This window comes from Siphateles boraxobius, unplaced genomic scaffold (genome assembly GCF_051911475.1).
Source record: "Siphateles boraxobius isolate OS27281-9 unplaced genomic scaffold, OSU_SipBor_1 48, whole genome shotgun sequence".
Taxonomy (NCBI): domain Eukaryota; kingdom Metazoa; phylum Chordata; class Actinopteri; order Cypriniformes; family Leuciscidae; genus Siphateles; species Siphateles boraxobius.
Window position 1 is genome coordinate 11663913 of NW_027509119.1, and position 22810 is coordinate 11686722.

A 22810-nucleotide genomic window follows, 5' to 3' on the forward strand; every position below is an offset into this window, starting at 1 on the left:
ATAAGTGTCTATTTTTTTTGTGGATAATCACAATAAAAATAAAGTGTTGTGCTTGTCGCCAAATAAAGAAAAACAAACATGAGGCGCGTTCTGCCTTCTCTCTGTCAGTTAAGTCCATTCTGAAACGCGTCCGAAAATTAACTGTAATTCCGCGAAAACTCGTCATACAGGCACGAGTGTTTTTCCATAATGAAGCTTGGACTCTCTTCTTTTAAATGAATTAATTTATATAAAAAAAATATTATCAGTTTATGTAATCTGTATGAAAAGAGAGAGATGTCAGTCTTTTTCTTTCCAGCTCATTATACCTGATTACGTGTTCATGTGCCACGCCCACGGAGAGCGCGCAGTATTGAAACGCAAATGATCTAAGGCAAGCAATTCAAACATGCCAACGCCCACGAACTGGATTACAAAACACATCGTGTTCAGTAAGTATCTTACTAGAGCTGTGTACACAGTGCATCCCTACGCTGTGAGGAATAATACTATCTAATAACCCTGGAAAATGTACCAGAAGTGCTGGTAATTTCATTTTGCGGAGCAACGGATCCAGCTGATGTAGTAAGTCATTTATTCTTAAGTGCTTTGTTCTAATCGCTTTGTTCTTAAGTGCTTTTCTAATCGCTTTGTTCTTAAGTGCTTTGTTCTAATCGATATTGAATAGTGTCTGACTGTAAACCGCAAAAAGACTGTTTAAATATGAATTGCAAGTCTGTGTGTAGGCTAAATGATCAATGAACGGCACAGGCGCGTGCGCGCTTTGTTTACTACAGTTATACAGCGCGTGTCTGTGCCGTTCATTCACTCTCGCACCGACATTAGTAAACGTTATGTTTACATGAACACATCCAAACTATATTGCTATAGCCTACTAAGATGAGTAAAAATAGACTGAAATATGTTTAAATAAAATGTCTGAATAAGCAACAAACTGCAAATTCACATGTATATGCTAATATATCATACACAATATGTTACAAATATTGTAACAAAGACTAAATATGAATGTTTAGACAAGATTTTGTGATTAGTTTTGGATAGATTATAAAGTTTTGACTGTAAAAAAAGACTACTGTCACATTAAATAGGTACGCTTTTGCTCACCAATTTTTTCTCATAGTTAAATATACTATAGTATGATGTTTTGTCAAAAATAGATGTTAAAAGATGTTATTATAGTGTTTGTTCCAATATTCAAACTAATGAATCCTTACCTTTTTTAATACTTATGATAAAATGTATACTTTTTACAAAGAAATACACTTGAAATATTGTTAAAATTGTAATTGTTGTTGTAATTGTAACCTATTTGTAATTGGTTACAATTTCTAATTGAAAAATATGTATATATAGATCATTTCTTTAGTCCTTGCTTTCTTTGGGACCCAGTGACACACCTGTGTGGCTAATTAATATGCAGCTCATTATGTATGTGGCACATTATCCGGCCTTTGTCTTCTCAGGTGTGAATACGCCTCCACGCATATTGCCTTTCCAAACAAAAGGTGTCTTATAAAATTTAAATCAATGTATTGTTTTGTGTAAATGATTAGGCAGGATGATTTTCAGATCATTCTGAAGCAAAAATTCTAGGCAACAACACCCATTAGTCAAAAGTCTTGTGAACACATATTTAGTATCGGTTTTGTGGCCTTATTTCAGACACTTTAACGGACGGACTTTTGACTTCAGCTCGGCGTCTTCTAAGGGCCCCCCCCCCTGCCTCGGGCCCTGGGTACTCGGTACCCTTTTTCCCCCCGCTACCACGCCCCTGGCCCCGTTTGTGCTATATAGAGTGAATTTACACCTTTGCCATTATCATGTTTATGAATAACTGAAAAAAGCACAAATGTCAGAGCATGTCAGAACACCTCAAGGACTCCAAAAACCCCTTAGACCTCAGAGGGTTAAAGTAATTAAATAGTAATTATAGTAACTACATGTAACTTGTAACAATGACACTAAAATAAAGTGTTACCACAAGTTTCAACAGAAATGACACTCTAAATTAGTCTTTTTGAAAAATCTCCTAATATGTGCTTTTTTCACAAAAACAGTTTTGAAAAAGCTGCATTATACAAATTATTGATCAAACAATACCAAAGGTGTCTTAGCTGGGTACGTTTACGAAATACTTTAAAGTTTGTATTTGATTATTCAGTGTAAACCCAAAATGTAATCTGATTGGTCATGAAATGTGCATGTTTGAAACTGATTGGATGCTGAATCTATATACCTTAGGTGTGGAGGCCTGTGTGGTCATCTGATAGGTCAGATCAGTGCTGCAGAAGCTGCCATGTTCAGCGATCATTGACTGCATCAGCTCGTCGTCCTCCTCGAGAAAATTACGCTCAAATGCCTTTTCGTCAGACAGGTCTAAATCACTGGAGTCGATCTGGAAGGGTTGTTATGTAGATAAAAATGATAATAGCATCAGAGAATTATAGTTCAAATAGTTTGGGATGACACCCATGGACTTAGCAATATTCTTTCTGAATTTGAATGAGTTTTCAATGCTGCCATATGCATCTCTTACTAAAAGTTAATAATAAATGTTACTCATCTAAAAAGAGGTGTTTGCGTCCTATAAACTGACATAATCGCTTCCACAAGAACGTTGCACTAATAACATGCTTTGAAAAAAATGATTTTGTTGTGTTTTATAAGCACTGACCACTGCAGGCTCAGCGCGAAACACAACTTCCTCCTCATCATCATCACAGCCCCCCGTCAGGACTAGAGCCGAGAATATAAAGGAGGAAGAGCCATCCTCATCCTCAGTCTGTAAAGACAGGGAAGTGTCACCTTTCTAGACATGTGACCATCCACTCAATGATCATGTTTAAACCACACTAAGGTTGGGTGTTATGACCAGAATCTGGTATATCATGGTGTCTGTATAATTCTGATATGTATGTATGCACAAACACTACCATTTGGGGTAAGAAATTCTTACTTTTAATCAGCAAGGATGCATTAAATTAATCAAAACTGACAGTAAACACATTTATAATGTTACAAAAGATTTCACTTTCAAATAAAATGTTATTCTTTTGAACTTTCTATTTATCAAAGAAACTTAAAAAAATATGAACCAGCACAACAGCAAATCAGCATATTAGAATGATTTCTGAAGGATCATGTGACACTGAAGACTGGAGTAATGATGCTGAAAATTCAGATTTTCATCACAGGAATAAACAGCATTTTACAATATGTTACAATAGAAAAACAGTTACGCCTATTTCACAACTACTCCGTTTGCATTGCGTATGCGGTGCGTATTTTTTTACGTACCCATGTTAACAAGTTAGGGTTTTCACACTGCACGCGGGTGCGGTCCGGCGATCCGTTCCAGGTGTGGTGCGTATACAGCAGTGCAGAGATCGTTTCCGCGCCGAGTCTATTTTTGCTGTGCTGTACCACACTAAATGAAAGTGCCAGCGCATTGTTCACATTAAAATAGACATAGATTGACAAGAAACTGTATTAATTTAATCATATACGCATAATTACAGTTAATGTGTTCTACAGTTACTAAATTACAGGGTCAAGAAAAAGAAAAAAAGTATGATTATAGTCCCAAAAGTTGCAAAATGCCATCATTTATGATTTTTTCCCCCTCAAAAAATATATGATATGTATTTTGGGGAGGGGGTGGGGGGAACACTCGCATCACAGCAGGCAATCACGTGATAGGCTGGTGGACAGAAATTGCGGATCAGTAGCGCACTGAAAACACAGCATATGTGAAAGCACTATAGCGCATGCTGCTGCTGTACGTATAAGCACCACAACACGCACTGCATACGCACTGCACACGGAGTATGTGTGAAACGGGCGTTACTGTATTTTTGAGCAAATAAATGGTGAGCATAAAGGACTTCTTTCAAAAAAAAAAAAATCGTACCAACCCCAAAATCTCGAACACGGTAGAATGTAAATGTATATGTGTGTGTGTATGTAAAAATTGTATGTGTGTGTGTAGAAATTTCATACATCTCTTTTCGATATACTATATTTCAGAAGACTTGAAATAATATATTGCAAACAATACTATGACAATTCTTTTATATGTTTGTTTTAGAGCTTGACATACATGCTGAAATTTATAAACATTAACAAAAGTTTCTACTCTGAATTTTCATTTTATTCTTTGTATTTACGATGCTTTTTGCAAAAATGTAAAGCGGCCCTGCATACTGATGCCATGCAGATTTATCTACTGTGTTATAGCAGATTCTTTTGCACGGCACATAACACCCAGACCAAGATCAGAATAAAAGACTGAATTTGATTTGATTTGGTTAGAAATCACTGTCATTTTGCATGTTAGTAGTGCAAGGTTGGTAAGCGAGCTGAATTTTTTGATTAGACATTTTAACATCATTGATATTTATGATCACGTCACAGATTTGATTGTACACTGTTTTTCCAAAGGCAAGAGGAAGAAATGCTTTCTCTGTTTCATTGCAGTTCTTGGAAGTGAGTCATTTGAACCATATTAAGAGGTGAAGTTACCCAATCGCACTTGTGAGAGCAGAACAAAAGGGTTTTGACGCACTCATGCAGTCTAAAGGCCTCTCACGAGATTAGATCAACAGAAAAAAAAGACTCGATCAGATGACCCATAGTGCACTTGACAACCCACCATACACGCTCCAAACTTATGCCCCGAACCTCAAGGCCTCGGGAGAGGAAAAAAAGGAAAGATGCCAAAATGTGCACACAATCCCAGAATAATGGAGCCGAGATAACAGCCTTGGAAAGTTGAAGAGTTTAAGATAAACTACAGCCCCTGAGAGCACTTCACAAAGATACAGCCACACTCCTCTAAGAAGATTTCATTTCCTGAGGCTTTAAAGGACAGCAAACCTGTTTCATGAAATATTCAAAGATCCTGCAAAGGAATCCCGTTACTGCAACCACAGGTTTCAATAACACAGAAAATTGTACAGAGGAAAAAGCTGCTTTAGAAAGTAGAGTCTGGTATTTCTTACGGGCAGTGGTTTGGCCACCCCGATGCGGACATCACCCATGTTTGCTCCCTTCAGAGCCTGCACCGCCTCCTCCAAAGTGGCACTCTCAAGGTTGATATTGTTGACATACATGAGACGGTCTCCCGGCAACAAGCGTCCGTCTCGCTCGGCTACACCGTAGGGAACTAACGACCTAATCACAATCACCGTCTTAAGCGAGTCCATTGGGTCCTGCACACATATGAACACACACGAATACACAGAGAGTATAACATTAACATTATAATTATATTAGACCAGCACAATGAATGGGAATTGATGTTTCAGTTTTTGTTTTAAAAATATTGGAAGATGATTTTCTTGATATTCACTTTTGTTAATAGTTCTTTAAAGAAATTATTAATTACTGACCCACGTATCATTCCTATCTCATATATATTCAGTTATACTAGACAAAGATAAAGTGCATAGGTCTGTTGGCATACTTTAATAATTACTTCTACTGTTTTAATAAATTAATAATTTATAATATATATATATATATATAATAATTTAATAAATTAATAAATTCACCACAGTAGCATGTGTTTTGCATGTGTGTGTGAAAGTGTGTGTGTGTGAAAACATGTTGTTTGTTTGTTCTGTAAAATATAATGTTCTCTTACGAGAGGTTCTCTCGTACTGCGTAATATCTTACGCTAGGGGAAAACCTCTTTTCCACGAGATATTGAAGCCAAAAATTATCCTTAATTTTGAATTAATGTAAAACACGTTGCAGCAGCAATGTAGACATAGGCGAGAAGGCTTGCGTGCCTATTGGCTGCCCTGCGGCAACTGCAGCAGCCAACCGAGAGAGGCCCCATGTGACGTCAGATCCAATGGGGGCGCTTCGCGTCCTCTGCGTCACGTCCCGCCAAAACGGCCCGCTGCGACCCACACTCTCTCTCTCTAAAAGAGCTAGCGTCTTTTTAAAGATGCCTTCCTGTGGCTCGTGCCGAGCCCCACTCAGCGACGGGGACCGTCACGTAATCTGTGTTTCCTGCCTGGGTGAAGACCATGCAGCTCTCGCGCTCGCCGATGGCGGCTGCCATCATTGCGAGCTTCTGCCCATGGCGACTCTGAGGACTCACCTGGCATCCTTCGCCGAGCCAGCACCCGTACCAGCTGTAATGCCGCACCGTAAAAAACGCCACACACAGCGAGTTCCCGAGCCTTCTCCAGCCCGCGAAAGCTCGCCGGTTCGCCCGCCAGCTTCTCCTGAGTCGCTCACCGATGGACAACGGCCGCAGTCTACCATCGGTTCCGCCATCGATGTCGACGAGGCAGGTGTATCTGCGGAGGAGGCCAGCTGTTCTATCCTGGCGTCGGACAGCGAGGACTGGGCGACCTCTGTGGATCTCCCCCCTGCTGCCCGCGCGTCGCCGGGAAAGCGGGCCAGCATCGAGGCTGAACTCATGCGTCTGCTCTCACAGGCCGTGCCGAGCCTTGACCTCGAGTGGGAGGCGCCCGCGCAGCCGGCACACAACAGACTGGATGGATGCTTCCTGAAAAAGGACCGCGCTCCACCGGCATCCAAAGCTGCGCCTTTTCTTCCTGAACTTCACGAAGTCCTGCAGCGCCCCATTCTCCGCCAGAGTGCGCACCTCTGTCTCCCCAGCATTCCACGAAGTGGACGGTGCTAAAGACAGAGGATATCTCTCTCTTCCCCCAGTGGAAGCAGCCGTAGCAGCCCACCTTTGCCCGCCCTCAGCTGGACGCCGAGCAAAGACAGCGCTGCCTTCTAAAGCTTGCTGCGCCACCTCCGCTATGCACGGTCGCCGCCGCACGGCTTACGCCGCCGCTGGGCAAGCTGTATCGGCACTGCACTCCATGGCCATTCTCCAAATCTTCCAAGCCGACCTCCTCCGCAAAATGGACGAGGAAGGACCGGGAGCTATCAGCGTGCCGGATCTGAGACGCGCTACGGACCTCGCCCTCTGCGCCGCAAAATCCCCTGCACAGGCCATGGGGCGGACGATGGCCTCTCTCACCATTGCTGAGAGACACCTTTGGTTGACATTGTCAGAGATGCTGGACTCGGAGCGCTCTGTGTTCCTCGACGCGCCAGTCTTCCCAACGAGCCTATTCGGATCTGCCATCAAAGATCTCACACACAGATTCGCAGAGGCCCAGAAAACGTCACAGACTATGAAGCACTTCCTCCCAAATCGCTCTAGCTCCGCAGCATGTCGCTCGAAACAGCCGTCTGCTCGAAGCTCTCAGTCACAGCCACACTCTCACTCTTCTGGCTACCGCCCCCCTCCGCGCGGGCCCCGGACAAGGATTGAAGTCAAGCCCGAGGCCTCAAAGCCTTCCTAGCACTGCTAGGAAAACGACGGTGTTTAAGTGCCGCTGCGGCCGGACTCCCACCAGAATTTCCCGCTCGTCCAGTTCCAGAAAATGTGACTGTTCCAGCATATTTTGCAGCCAACAAGCCGGTAACACGACTCTCTTGCATGCACACGAACGCCGTTTTTACATCGACCCAGATAATTCTCAGAAAGAGTGTATTTTCTGCTATTCCGGCCACGGCGATGGTGTTATGAGTGTAATAAAAATGCCCACGAATCAGTGTTCATTACTGCACACAAGCACAGCCCGCAACAGTACAGGGCTCGCACAAATATAATCGACTCACGTCGATTGTGCATTAAACGTAGTGAATGTGCCCACAACCCAGTGCCCACAAACACTACACTATGCATGTCCCGCGGTTTCTGTAAAAACGAAACCAACACACATTCAGTCAGCTCAGGCAGACGGTGTTTTGTGTGAAGTAAATCTGCCCGCTGTCACGCGCCCATACTCACTTACAGACATGTTAAAACCCACGGGCTTCACCCCGCTCATTTCCTCTTCGCAAACTGCCATAGAGAAATCAAGCACGGCCAGACCGCCCGCTGTGATCAGCGCGCCCCCCGCCTCAGATGCTGCAAGCGCAGTGTTCACTTTACAGCACACCGCGGCTCTCCGGCCGCCACTCAGTTGCGGCCAGAGCCCAGATCTCATTTTACCCCTAGCCATTCATGCAAATGCGTGGGCAAAACTCCCCGGGGTATCAGAGTGGGTGCTGGACACTATAAAGAGAGGCTATTCGCAACAGTTCGCTCGACGCCCCTGCCGTTACACGGCGCGGGTCGAAACTACGGTGAAAAGCAAAGTAGCTCATCTATTTCGACCAGAGATAGCGAAACTATTGAGCAAAGGGGCCTTAGAGCCTTTATCTCAAGCTCAGAGCGAAGGGGGTCTGTACAGCAGATACTTTCTGCTACCGAAAAAAGACGGGGGTCTCAGACCCATTCTAGATCTGAGACAGCTGAACAAAGTGCTTGTGAAACGCCAGTTCAGAAGCTCACAACCAGGAAAATCCTTGCGCAGATTTGCCAAGGGGACTGGTTTCTGTCAATAGATCTGAAAGACGAAAGAATCTTGCTTCAGTGAAGCGCGTAGGGGATTTACAAGCGCTCTCAGTAAGCGTGACGTGTATGGAGTTTGGGCCAAATGACTCGAAAGTCATACTCAACCCCAGGCATGGATACGTGCCTAAGTCCCTCAACACACCATTCAGGGCTCAGGTTATCTCCGTATCTGCCCTGCCGGTGTAAAAACCAAACTCTGGTCAGGCCAATCACATCGTGTATAGAGTTGGTGGGCGGGCTTAACATAATGACGGCAGAGTTGTGACGGTTCCACGTGATTTCCATAGGTGATTTCCCTGCTACTTGAAAACAAAGAAGATGCAGCTGGCGAACAGCGGTCTTTCGAATCGGCTTTGGCCGCGACTCTGGATGATTTGGAGTTAAGAGTACGTCACTTAAGTCATTCTTAAAAAAGGAAGATGTGTTCGAAGTTTTGACGACCGGATACGTCATAAGTTTAATAAATCAACTAGCTCCGCTGGTGGAATAACGCATGGAACTCACTCAGCCACAGCCGTTCGTTGCTCTGGTTGGTTGTAGCACTGACGCTGTCCTATTGCGTGCAGAGGGAATTTGAAAGACAACCGTTTATCCCGCCCCTCGGATTGAGGTATGCCATCTGTGAGTTCCCAGACCTAACATCTTGATGTAGGTCTGGCTTGCCAGGCTAGTGGATCCCAGCACGCACGGCGTTTTGCATAGTGTTCCCCTAGCGTAAGATATTATGCAGTACGAGAGCACCTCTCGTAAGAGAACGTACTCGGTAACTAACGTAACCTCGGTTCTCTCTAGAAGAGGGAACGAGTACTGCGTATCTTTGCTGTGCCTGCAACACGCTGGTTCGCTTCAGCGATGAAAACCAGATTATATCAGCCATCAAGCTATATTTATAGGCCCAGACCACGCCTGTTTCGGCGGGACGTGACGCAGAGAGCGCGAAGCGCCCCCATTGGATATGACGTCACATGGGGCCTCTCTAGATAGGCTGCTGCAGTTGCCACAGGACAGCCAATAGGCACGCAAGCCGTCTCGCCTATGTCTGCATTGCTGCTGCAACACGTTTTACATTAATACAAAATTAAGGATAATTTTTGGCTTCAATATCTCGTGGAAGAGAGGTTTTGCCCTAGCGTAAGATATTACGCAGTACTCGTTCCAGGGACATGCGGTCAGGGTAGGCAGTGCCTCACCAAAGGAAATGTTGACATTACATTTATTAATTCCAAGAGCTTTATTAATTCAACACATTATTAATTGCATTTATTTTATTCCAAATATATTTTTTTTTTAACAAAAAATTTCAGGAATACACATATAATGTACTCCTTTTGCCATTGTTTGCTACTAAAAATCATTGTTTCATGCAGAAAATTCAAGGCCATGGCCATTGAGGCAGAGGTTAGCAGTGCCTCTTTGGTCCATAGAACGTAGTTTATGTAGATTTGCGCATGCCCAGTCAGTTCTCATGCTGTCTTGAATTATCAACATTGAGGCTGAGACCGAGCTTGCTTCATGTCACGTGATCCACTCGCTCTCACTCACTCCGCGCTTCAAGCTACTTAGTATCTAGCGGCGCCTAGCGTTGGAAGCGTCCTATGAAGAAAAAGAGCTGTGGTTGCTAACGGGAAACCGATGTAGACGAAGTCCATGCGTCTATCCCTATGGACAAAGATGTCAATTACTTTGTTGTAAAAGTCCTCTTTGTTGGGTGTATTTCTCAATTTCATGAGTATCTCCTTTTCAATGGAAATAAGAGCCAAGGAGGAAAGTCTGTTCTGCTTCATTCACGTCAGAGGCGCCCGCGCCATTGGATGTGCAGTTGCCGCAGCACAGCCTATGGGCGAGCCATATGCTCACTGTGCTAACGTTAGCTGTGCAGCAGGAAATGAGTTTTACATATAGGCTTCAGTAAATCGAGGAAAAGGAGTTTTGTCTACAAATAAAAGTAAGCACCCCCTTTAAAACGTAAATTATTCATTTATTGATTATTTTTAAAACCCTTATATTGGCTTGTGTATGTTGTCTGATGGTGGGCTAAAGGCCTGCTGTGCGCTGACACCAAAATGTTCTCTCTTCCATACCCTGGTGCGCCGTCACCTCTGCCACATTTGTACTGTAGGTTTATCTGTGCGATTATGGTGCATTTCGTAAGGGTTAAAATGCTGTTTTGTAGTTCTCTTTTTTTAATCCTGGTGCGCCGTCGCCAGACACTCATTGCGTGTCGGTGTGTGCGCCTAACGCAGTTTGTAGGAGCGAATAAGCCGTTTTTGTACTTTAAAGCTGTACTGCTGACACAATGCTTTCTGACTGTAGCCTATTCAAATACTGGTGCACCGTCACCAGAGTGACCAGACCAATAGTGTGTGTGTGGCTGTCTGTGCGCGTTTGCGCATTTTGAAGGAGTGACTAGGCTGCTTGTCGGGTCGCTGACAACGCACCGCCTCCCTCTCTTACTGTGTCCCGCACATAACATTTGTTTGTTGTATAAGTCATAAGATAGTTGTGTCCATTAATTTGATTATTAGATTTGATTGTGCATTAGCCTCACATATGACTGACTTTGCTGTATACAGGCAGTGATGTGATGATGCCTGATATGAACTTGGGTTTCTACATTAACTGAATGAATATATGAACATATATGCCACATTGATAGGTCACAGCCTACCCATGACAAGATTTCACCGCACATTACTGACGCGTTCCCTCTTCTAGAGAGAACCGAGGTTACGTTAGTAACCGAGTACGATATGTTATTATTGTTCAGATAATTGTTATTATCAGATTTATTCTTAAATACTGTTTTGTATTTTATTGAACTTTTTACTTTTACTCAAAGATGGTAACAGACGTTTTACTCTTTTGCTACAAAACTTTCAACCTCTATAGTACCAGAGCTACGTGCAATAAAGGTTAACATACAGCCCTGGTTGTGTACTGCCAAATGTAGGCCTACTGACAAGCATTTATGGTAAACTAAAATATACTTTAATATAATTTCAATTGAAACTTGCATGGCATGTATTTAAATATATTTGTAGTTACACATTTGTAATGATGAAGTTGCAATTTAGTAAAATATATTAACCTTAAATTGAATCGCTTGACATACTACAGTTAACATTATAATCAAGTACTTTATATGCTCTTTAGTATGATAGTCAACACATCAAAATAAGTGCACCTATTTAAAGCACAAAAGATTATTAAAATAGATTTTTAAAATGCACTTTAAAGTAAAATGTTCAATTTGACATCATTACAAAGCACACATTTCAAAAGTGTAGGCCTACTTAAGTGTGTTGAGAAACAGTCATGAAAGTGTGCTCTCTTTAAATGCACTTAAGTGGCCTATTATTTCATTAATATTATATTATCATGCATTTTTAAAATATTCTTAATATCTGATTCACAAACAGATGCTTTTCATGAGCCAGTTCTTTCAATGGATCAGTAAAAAATTCTCACAATTCAATATCAAACTCATGAGTTACTGCTTTATATTTGATTTGTGAAATTGGAATTGAGATTCTTCCTTTCTCATGTGATGATCTAAATTTTGGAAGGTCCTCCAACTTTCTCACCTGGTAATCCAGAATGCTGAAGCCCAGCCCACTCTCCCCTTTCTCTAGTTCAATGTCCTGAATCTCCGTTTCCCACATAGCTAGAGGCGTTCCGGTGGGCTCTTCAGTCACATGATCTTTCAGGCTGTCCTCTGATTTGCCAAAGACCAGGAAATTCTCAAAATCATCCTGCACCTACACAAACAAGGTGAGCATAACCTTTGTTTCTCATTAAGTCCCTAATAATTGTTCAGAAGCATAAAACATAATAGTAATCTACCTCATGTAACTGGGTGGATGCAAAAACACACCTTTTATTGATAGATAAACTGTGTCAGGCATTTGGACATGAAAGTCTATCCTCTGAGAGCAACTTGAGATGTACAGAGATTATAACGTGTAATCTGATATAATCCCAACAAAGGAAAGTCTGACTGAACTACTCCAGCTTGTGGAAGTCAATAACTTGATCAATATAAATGAACCAATTATAAAACAGATTTGGGTTAACAGAAGATCAATTCGATTCACGATTAACAACAACTTGAATAATCATTATTTTAAAAAAAAGTATATATATATATATTATATTATATATTATATATATACACACACACACACACACACACACACACACACACACACACACACACACACACACACACACACACACACACACACACACACACACACACACACACACACACACACAGACACACACACACACACACACATATGTATATATATATATATATATATATATATATATATATATATATATATATATATATATATATATATTTAGGACAAACTACTAAAAATCTGTAAGTACCGAAATACTACATATGGTCCATATATGATAATATGAAAACAGGTAATTAAAAACATTATTAAAACTGCACTTATGGCTGTTTAATTTGAACTATATTTTAATTTTGTTTTCTTGGTGGAAAGAAAAGACAACAACCAGACTGTTTTGCAATAATGTTGAATTGATTGTGCATTATCCTTTATGCATGTAATCTTACATATTAAATCTAATGTACCCGAACTATGGAATCTGTGGCCACATCCTCTGGCTGTGGTTGGTCAGTTTGGCTGTCAGTCATTATAGGGGCGGGTCTACAGCAGACCATGGTCACAGATACAGGAAGTTCTTTCAGTATGTCAACAACCTCTTTGTTATTCTCTCCTCTGAGAGGAATGCCATTCACCTGAACAAACACATGCACAATGTATGAATATTTAGAGAATAATGAAGAGTAAAACATTATTATTGGTGTCAACGTGTGTATTTATGCTTTTTTTTTAAATCAGCCAAATATTTAACATTGAGGAGACTAAATCCAAAAGTTTAAGAATCTGCCATTAAACAAAAAAACAAACAAAACAAAAAAAGTTTTAATATGATTTTTTTAAAGAAATTAATATTTTATTCCGTAAGGAGGCATTCAATTGATCAAAAGTGACAGTAAAAACCTAATGTTACAAAAACATTATATTTAAAATAAATGCTGTTTTTTTTGTTGTTCATCAAAGAATCCAGAAAAAAAAAATCACGGTTTCCACAAAAATATCAAGCAGCACAACTGTTTTCAACACTGATAATAATGCTAAATGTTTCTTTAGCATCAAATCAGCATATTAGAATGATTTCTGAAGGATCATGTGACAGTGAAGAATCGAATGAATGAATGAATGAATGAATGAATAAATGAGGCATTTATAGCGCTTTTCATATGTACTACTGTACACCCAAAGCGCTTTACAATCATTTCAGGGTCTCTCCTCAATAGAGTAATGATGCTGAAAATTCAGCTTTGCATCACATAAATAAATTAAATTTTAAAATAAATAGCCTATATATATATATATCAATAAAAAAGTTATTTTAAATTGTAATAATATTTAATAATATTACTATTCTTATTGTACTTTTGATCAAATAAATGCAGCATTGGTGAGCAGAAAAGACTTATTTTAGAAAACATTAAAAACGACTTGAACGGTACTGTATATTTCTGACTAAGGTCCATATTCTGGTTAAGCCCTTATTCCAAACATTTCCAAACATTCCAAACATTTACAAGCCTCGTAACTATTGGAATATTCCTGTATCCAGGATAATACAGTTAATACAGGCATAAGTCTACTGTCTTGTTTCGGATTTTTAGCAATGGAAATCTCGACTTAACCTAGTTTGGCTAATTTGATTAATTAAAGACACATGACACATACGTAATCAAAATTGGGCCAAATTCCAATAATAATTTAAATTATTTACACATATTGGTGGTCAGTTGTTTCTTATGGTGGTGACCCTGTTGTGTGCTGGTTTTACCTCTAGCAGTTCGTCTCCACTACAGATCTTTCCAGATCGTCCGACAGGTCCTTCAGGAAGTACAGAGCTAAGGAAGTGATGGCCAGCACAAGCATCCAGACTGATCCCTAAACCGCTGTTCTCACTGAACTTCTCTACTTGAGCCACCTGCACATTAACACAGAATGACTGAATCGTTCAAAAAACATTTCAAACTTTAAAAAAGCCCTCATTTACTCCAGCATGAGCCACAGGTGTAGTCTACTTTTACTCCATTCTACTATATTTTACTACAAAATAGTTCATTTGACTATATTCACTCCAAATATACAAATAGATTTTGATGTTAGTGGTAATAAATATCAGATTAAATGTGTTCGAGAACATTACATTCAGTCTGAACATTACATTCAGTTTGCAGTTTGCAAATATATTATTTCCATAAGTTCTCTCTTTTTTTAAGTATACTAAAGTGTACTTTTTAACAATGGTAAATATAGGGGTAATAAGGAGCACTCTGAAGTTAAATGATCTTAAAATCTTAAATTAAATGTTTGCAAACTATTCTTCATCGACGTTAAAAAAATAAAAAAATCCCATGTCCAGGCATAAAGATCTGACCATGGTCTTAATCAAAAGACCATGGTCATGCCATGTGCTCCTGTCACTTCTCATTTACATAATAATAAAAAACCTATTCTGTGACAGCAGTATTGGGAACAGCAATTATCTGTTATAAATAAATGACAAACTATACACATTAATTCCAAATTAGTTTAAATAGCTACAAATTAAATTAGTTAACTGTAAACAGTATTAGTAAATAACATAGGACAACACAATTAACTATGAAAAGGAAATTAAAGAGACACAATAAAAATGTACAAAGGTATAATTTTTCTTTCTTTTAAATCATACTCTGTGACAAAAAAGTCCTTCTAATTAAAAAATCAGGCATAAACGAGTTACTCACAATGACTTCACTGCAGACGCTGAGCTCATTCTGCCACTTCTGGAAAAGTTTGTGTTCCTCCTCCGAGCTCAGCTTAACAGGACCTGAGAGAGACATGACAACATTATCTGCCAGTCACTGCATGTCAATTCACTGATATCAGTCGTAAAATGGCAAAAGTCTCTCACCGTCATGTCTTTCTGGAGTTCTGATGGGTTGAACCGTGACAGACTGAGGTGTGGCGTTTTCCATTGGTGTAAGACACAGTCTCTCATCTACACACACACACACACGCACACACACACGCACGCACGCACGCACGCACGCACGCACGCACACACACACGCACACACACACACACACACACACACACACACACACACACAAAGGCAAAAACACAGTGGCATCAGTTATGTGTGACCCTGTTGGTTTGAACTCTCTTTATATAATAACAGGCTTCTTAGGATTGTGATGAAAGGATGAGTGAGGATTTTTACTCTAAATATGGTGCAGCGGTTGTGGGGCTTGCACACAAAAAGAGGATCAACCAAATTTTCTTTCTCTTTCTTATTGGGTTAAAGTTAGATCTCAGTTCTGGCTTTACATTGCTGGTGTAATATCTTCAAGTATTCTCTCCATATTTATGCATTTATCAGGAAAGTGTTTGCCACATTTTATGACCCCTGAATATGCACCAACGTCCAGAACACAACAGAGCACACTGTAAGGAATATTGTACGTGTTCGCAGCTACATTATACCTTGCCTTTCCAGTGTGATGAATGAATTGGAAGAAATTACAGCTGAGATTTTTAAGATCTCTCTTATTAATCTTCATTTGAGCAGATTGCCAAAGTTATTACACCTGTTCTGAGGAATCTTAGCCCATTCCTCATGAGCCATGGCCTCCAGTTCAGTAATATTCTTGGGTTTGCGTGCTGCAACTGCCTTCTTCAAATCCCACCAGAGATTTTATATGGGGTTCAAATCAGGTGACTGTGTGAATCTTCCAGGACTTCTTCTGCAACCAAGCCTCGGTGGAATTTTAGGTATGCTTGGGATCATTGTCCTGTTTGAATGTCCAATGATGCCCAAGCTTCAGCTTCCTAACTGACGACATGATGTTTTCTCCTAGGATTTCCTGATACTTCAATGAATCCCTCTTGCCTTCCACACACCAGGGTTTCCAGTGCCAGAGGATGTAAAGCAGACTCAAAGCATCATGAGCCACCACCATGCTTAACTGTAGACAGAGTGTTCTTCTCAGTATATACTTTATTCTTCTTCCTCCAGACATATCGCTGATCCATAGGGCAGACAAGTTCCAGTTTTGTTTCATCGCTCCACAGAACAGAATCCCAAAACTTCTGTGGCTTATTTATATGATTTTGAGCAAATCTGAGCCAAATTTTCTTTCTTTCTTTCGTGCTTTTGGGTCAGAAGTGGTGTACGTCTTGGAGTTCTGGAATGCTTTTAGTATGCGCCTTACTGTGCAAGCTAAAACCTCAGTGACTGTTGCCACCAAGTCTTGCTGGAGGTCTTTTGCAGTCACTCGAGGGTTTTTTTGAACCTGCCTTATCAGAAATCGGGTTGCAACCGGTTCCTTTTTCAGCCCCATCCAGGTAGTGTAACCACTGTTAGAGCTGCTACATGGAGTAAACAGAAATGGTGGCGGAGCGCTGCGGCTCACTCAGGGCGGGATTTATACAAAAAGGGCAGATTGTCACAGATCATGGGTGGGGCTTCCCTACTCTTACGTAATGGGGGAAATCTGAAACCAGGAGTTTTGAGAGATTGTTAATTATTCATGGGGATTATAAAAAAAACTGGTTGTTTCCACACACTGTAGACACACATCGGTGTTCAAACACCTTATACAAATGAATTTTGCATAATAGTTCCCCTTTAAAGCACACAGCTCATACAGACTATATATTTATTTAATTAAATTGCAGCCTTTTGCACTAAGCCATAATGTGGTGTAGATTTTATTTCATTTTAATTGTGCAACCTTAATATTAGCTACTTAAAAAAAGCCAATGTCCTGCTCCAAGGAAAGAAAACTGCATTTTTGGAGTGTTTAAACAAATGTGAACGACCGATGTAAGCAGCTTAATTTAAACACTCATTCAGGACAACAGTTATTGGGCATGTGGTACCGTGCTTGGTATTTGTTCGCTCCATTGTTGAGTTTCTTGATGCGCTGGGAGAAGCCTCCACAGTGACAGGTATGATTGACGGGCATGCGTCCTCTGGTTTAAAGCCGCGTCGGACGAGTTTCAGGTTTACTGTCTGACCAGTGTGTCTCAGAACCTCCACAGCTTGCTGGTTGGTGTAATCCTGGATATTCACACCATCTACCTGCATACACACACGATCACAAATTTAATACATTTAATACATTTCAATCTCATGTTGAGATAATTTACGACCCTTGACAGTCCAAGTCACACAGATCAATCTATATGGGAGGGATTTTCATTAACAAACTGATTGGAGTTAATTCATTTTCAATAAATGAGAAAAGTTTAACTTTATGCAAATGTTTAATGACTAGAATAAAATATCTTAAACCGCTATCTTGCCAACCCCAATGCATATACACACAAGCACACATTCATACACACAGAAGCACTTTCACCTGTAAGCATTAAAACCTTCTGTTGTTGATAAGCTCTCCAACACAAAACATGTGTATATAAGAGTTTTATATGACACATTCTGTTGGAAATAAATAACTCACAGCTATGATCTGATCTCCAACATGAATTCGCCCATCTTGCTCCACCGCGCTGTCCCTCGAAATGCTCTTCACGAATATCCCAGAGGGCTCTGCAACAGGAAATTACAGTCAGCAAAGGTTAAACGCTGCCTAGAATGAAGCACGCTAGAATGATAATACGCATTTTAGCTGAAATTTGCCCAGAGTAAGAAAGAGAAACAGTAAATATCAAGCCTGTCACTGTCAGGGACAGAAACGTTGAAATCAGGAGTCAGGAGTGATATTTTCTGCACATGCAGGCTTTACATAATAAAATATCTTTTTAATAGAGTGGAAAACACAAAATATCACATGTAACTTACACTGAAAATTAAACCTAAATGAAACCCATTGTGAAAAAGAAGAGTGATTAATTGTTTTGAATGTGCACTGGTAGCAGTGGCGAGAGGTGACTTTAACTGGGTATGCTGAGTGCCTTTGAAATGAGACGCGTGCAGTGTTTTTGAACAAATCTCTTGAATGAATGATTCAATAACAAAACGTTTACGTGTCACCACCTACTGGTGTAACTTTGCAATCTTTATTTGAAGAGTCAAGTTACTTTCAAAAGGTGCTTTACTGTATTTTATTCACTGCTACCGTAGTATTTAGATCTGAACTATAAACTTGTAGAATTTTCTGTGATAATCTGAATGTTTGTGATAAATGTTAAAAAGACTGCTTGTGAAGTTGTTTCATACCTATACATGACAACTGCTCTCTCTGGGTCAGTGGCAGTGCCAAAGCTGATCTGAATCTTTGCTGTGATCGTACTTGTCAAAGAAAGTTTTAATAGACAGCCGAATCGCTGATATTTAGGAATAAGATTGTGTCAGTGTTTCAATCGAGATAACAATCTTTTATTGATTAATTGTGCAGCTCTAACTTATAGTATAATATAAAAAAATAGTAAAATACTAATAAAAACAAATAAAAAAGTAAAAGTATTCTTAAAAAATAAGATGAAATTTAAAGGGGACATATCATTAAAATCGGACTTTTTCCGTGTTTAAGTGCTATAATCGGGTCCCCGGTGCATCTACCAACCCAGAAAACGTGAAAAGTGACAACCCAGTAACTTTGCTTTGGTAAGGCTTTCTCTGCAAGCATGTCAAAAAATAAGCTGATCAGATTTTGCTCCCCTTCTGACGTAGGAAGGGGATTTTATTATATTATTAACATCCCTTAATCTGCACGTTTCCACCCACGGTGCCGCCATTTGGTTTTCGCAACTACTAGTACGTTATTACTACTCATACATGTAACCAGTTCTAATGCAATGGCAAAAGTTCGAGCAAAGCGTGCAAACCGTACTGTCGTTGGCTGCACAGACGAGCACAGAACACTATTTGACCAAATCATGTCACAGCTGTCTTATAGAGACCTCAGGGAACTGTGTTAACTTGTGTAAAAGTTAAACAGGACGGTACATGCAAGTCGATGATATGAATCAATGTAACTCCACAACAACTACATAAATGTATCCACTTAACCATTCAGAAACAAGGAATTTATAGTAATTTTATAGTAATTTATATTTTTAATTCATTAGCGAGTCCACAAAGTCATTCTCTCAAATGGCTTGGGTATGCAGATCATTCGAAGCTTATATGGGCACCTGACTTGTAGTGTCCTTCAAATCTTATAAAAATAATATAAGAGCTTTTAATATACTATATAAAATTTATTTTTACTAATATAAAAGCAAACGCTATAATATGTTTTCATATACCATTCCTTTCTTTGTTTTACAGTTATAACGTATTAGTAATAACGTATTAGATAGGACTGTTAAACAGAGACCGTAAACTAATGAAGATAGAGAATGGGCACGCTGTGTTTTTATTGGTCAAAATAAAAGTCCCACTTCCAACACATCAGCCAAAAAGGAAAAAATTCCCATCATGCCTTGGCGATATATCAGTCGACCAATAATAGAAATTACATTGAAGTACATTTTTATTTACCATAAATGTTTGTCAGTACATTCATTCGATTGATATTAACATGCAATTAAGCGCCTGAGAACATTACATTCAGTTTACAGAAGAGTTGTCAAGAAGTACCAACTTAGGTGTGAAAAAAATGTGACGATACCAGCATCAGCATTTTGAGTGCTGTTAAAACGGATTCTTAAACACCCTATGATTGTCCATTGTGTTGGCTCAACACACATCAGCGCATCAACACAGTGCATCAACACACAATATGTCTGTGATTGGCTACAATGATCAACAACATCTTAGATGCTCTTCACCGAGCGCTTACATAGATACACAAAGGAGAGCACTGCGTTGCTAACACATATACAACTCCCGTGTGTATCTGTGTAAGCACTCGATGAAGAGCGTCAAAGATGTCATTGTTGATCCTTGTAGCCTATCACAGACATATATGTTAAGCACGTCAACACAATGGCCAATCAGAGACATATTGTATATGTTGAGCTTGTAAAGAAAATGGCCAATCAGAGGGTTTTAAAAATCCGTTCAACAGCGCTCAAAATGCTAGAGGGAAATGCTGGTATCGTCACATTTTTTGGGCCGTCTAGTGAAACTGACGCGTATATAGCCTATCTTACGGCAGATGAAGTAAAACTGTAAATCTTCATTATGAGTCCTAATCATAAATACAGTGCATGCTTACAATAACAGTTTAAATAAATAAAATAATGATTTAAGCTATGTTTTACTTCTGATATACAGATTTAGATTAAATATGCCATTCTCATTAATGGAGTTAAAAACTTAAACTACATGAATCATTCCTGAGAAATTACAAAAAAAATGATATTCAATAAATAGAAATATTTGTTTTGGATGCAATGCTTTTGGATGCAATGCTTTTGAACACTTTTCCTGTGGCATGCTGTGTTTTAATGTTTTAACTACTTTAGAGATAATTGCTTATCATGATAAAAGCAGATTGTCTGAGAAAATAGTTTTGTGTAAATAATGCACAACAAGGTCTATTTAATTCCATTAAAAATAAAAATTAATTAAAAATACTATTTAGCCAGTGGAAAAGATTGGGAAAAACTTTCTCTGAAATGTATTTTACACGATTTTATTTATTTATTCAAAAACAAGGCAAGGATAGGCTACTAAATGATTTTTATTAATGTAATGTGACGGCACATCCATATTTCATATTTTCCTAATGTCTTGTACCGTTAAACATGTAATCTCGTGGATGAATAATCATATGCAAATGATATGCAGATGAGGATATGCATAGTAAAACTAGGCGTTGTAAGCTCCATATATGGTTATTTCGGTGAGGAGACGCATGTGCGCACAATCTTCCACTGACTGGGATTTATAAAGGGAATTCTGCCAGGTTCTGGTGTATGCACGGTTTTATAAGTCTGAATATTTTTTTTGCGTGCGCCATTTTTGGCTTTCATGCGCACATACACTTTTAGTAAGGATCCTACGCAGTTTTATAAATGAGACCCCTGGTACAGTCAGTACTTTTGAAAACTCGAGTTTACACTTAAGTTTATTCTTCTAAAGTTTATTAATTCTGTACTAAGTATTCATTTGCTAAATAAACTGTAAGCTAAAGCAGTGGTTCCCAAACTGAGGGGTGCCTTATAAAAATATAAATAAATGATGCATGATTCTGCACTAAGCATGGACATGTTAAAGGAATGCCAGAGCCAGGTAAAAGCAAAGCAGAAGATTAATCTATGTCAAACGTTACAACACCAGACAAAAGCGGTGTAAAAGCTAATATAACCCATTATAATCAGTGAGGCTGTCTACACTTGATGGGGCGTGACATAACAAATCCCCAACAGTAAACTGATGCCCCTTTCTGTTTCTGATGCACTCAAGTGCTGACACAAAGGACAAATGAATTTGCAACGTTCGCTTTGTCGCATCCAGCGTAGATAGCCTCAAGACAAGAAAATATGATGAGGCATATCTCGCCCACGGATTCACCAGTACAATGTGGATAATGAAGAGAGGTCACGGTGTATTGCATGCCTCAAAATATTAGCTTCTGACAGTATGAAGCCGAACTAGTTAAAACGCCACTTAGAGAATTCACATTACAAACACAAAGACAAGCCTGTTGATGTTGAAAAGTAGTACTTTACCTTTAGTACTGTATTAATTAAAATGTTTCAAGTAAATCCTATAGGATTTTGAAAGCAAGGTCATATTTGAAAGTCATTAAGTGCGTGCATTGTTTCTCTACAAAAGGTGGGGCCTGGCAGAAAAAGTTTGGGAACCACTGAGCTAAAGAATACCTATTTTACACAAGGGACTGTCACATCTATATACAGCAAATCATAACACTAAATTAATATTTAACAAGCCGCATTCAAGGTATCATTCACGTCCATAGCCCAAACAATTAAAAGCTACAGTTTAAGACTTAGGATTTGGGCAAGAGCAATAGTTACAGTGCCTACTAAATACAATATTCATCAGTTTGTTCAGTATGCACTCCAGTTCTGTTTGGTATTATAATTTGATGTGTGATTTAAAGTTCACCTGAGGTTTTGTCCCCGACATATCCAGCGATGGTGATGCCCAATCCCTGAGCATTCTTCGTTAAGCTAACATCAAAAGCGCCCTGTTCCTCTTCCTCAAAACCCTGAAAGCAGAAAACATTGCAGTTAGAACAGAATGAAAAAGAAACCTCTTAATTTAAATTTGATAAATATTATTACCAATTATAACAATATTCTCAAGAAAACATTTTTGTATTATTAGATAAAGGAAAAAATAAGAAACACATGCAATATTTCTTAATAAATTTAT

General features: G+C 39.5%; 1 protein-coding gene across 11 annotated transcripts in view; it reads right to left on the bottom strand.

The window, feature by feature from the left end:
• mpdz (multiple PDZ domain crumbs cell polarity complex component) overlaps window positions 1-22810 on the bottom strand; it is a 241481-nt gene that overhangs the window by 158654 nt on the left and 60017 nt on the right. For 6 of the 11 annotated variants that reach the window (XR_013194649.1, XM_077202005.1, XM_077202009.1 and 3 more), the window contains exons 9-19: window positions 22541-22643; window positions 18018-18106; window positions 17434-17635; window positions 15464-15550; window positions 15297-15379; window positions 14345-14491; window positions 13050-13217; window positions 12025-12198; window positions 5004-5213; window positions 2678-2785; window positions 2240-2398 (exon numbers count right to left, since the gene is read on the bottom strand). Coding sequence is in view for 10 of the 11 variants with exons in the window: in XM_077202005.1 (XP_077058120.1) it covers window positions 2240-2398; window positions 2678-2785; window positions 5004-5213; window positions 12025-12198; window positions 13050-13217; window positions 14345-14491; window positions 15297-15379; window positions 15464-15550; window positions 17434-17635; window positions 18018-18106; window positions 22541-22643 (1530 nt within the window). In the remaining variant the exon portion in view is untranslated. The remainder of the gene's footprint in view (window positions 1-2239; window positions 2399-2677; window positions 2786-5003; window positions 5214-12024; window positions 12199-13049; window positions 13218-14344; window positions 14492-15296; window positions 15380-15463; window positions 15551-17433; window positions 17636-18017; window positions 18107-22540; window positions 22644-22810) is intronic. The other 5 variants (XM_077202012.1, XM_077202008.1, XM_077202013.1 and 2 more) reach the window with 2 other exon arrangements.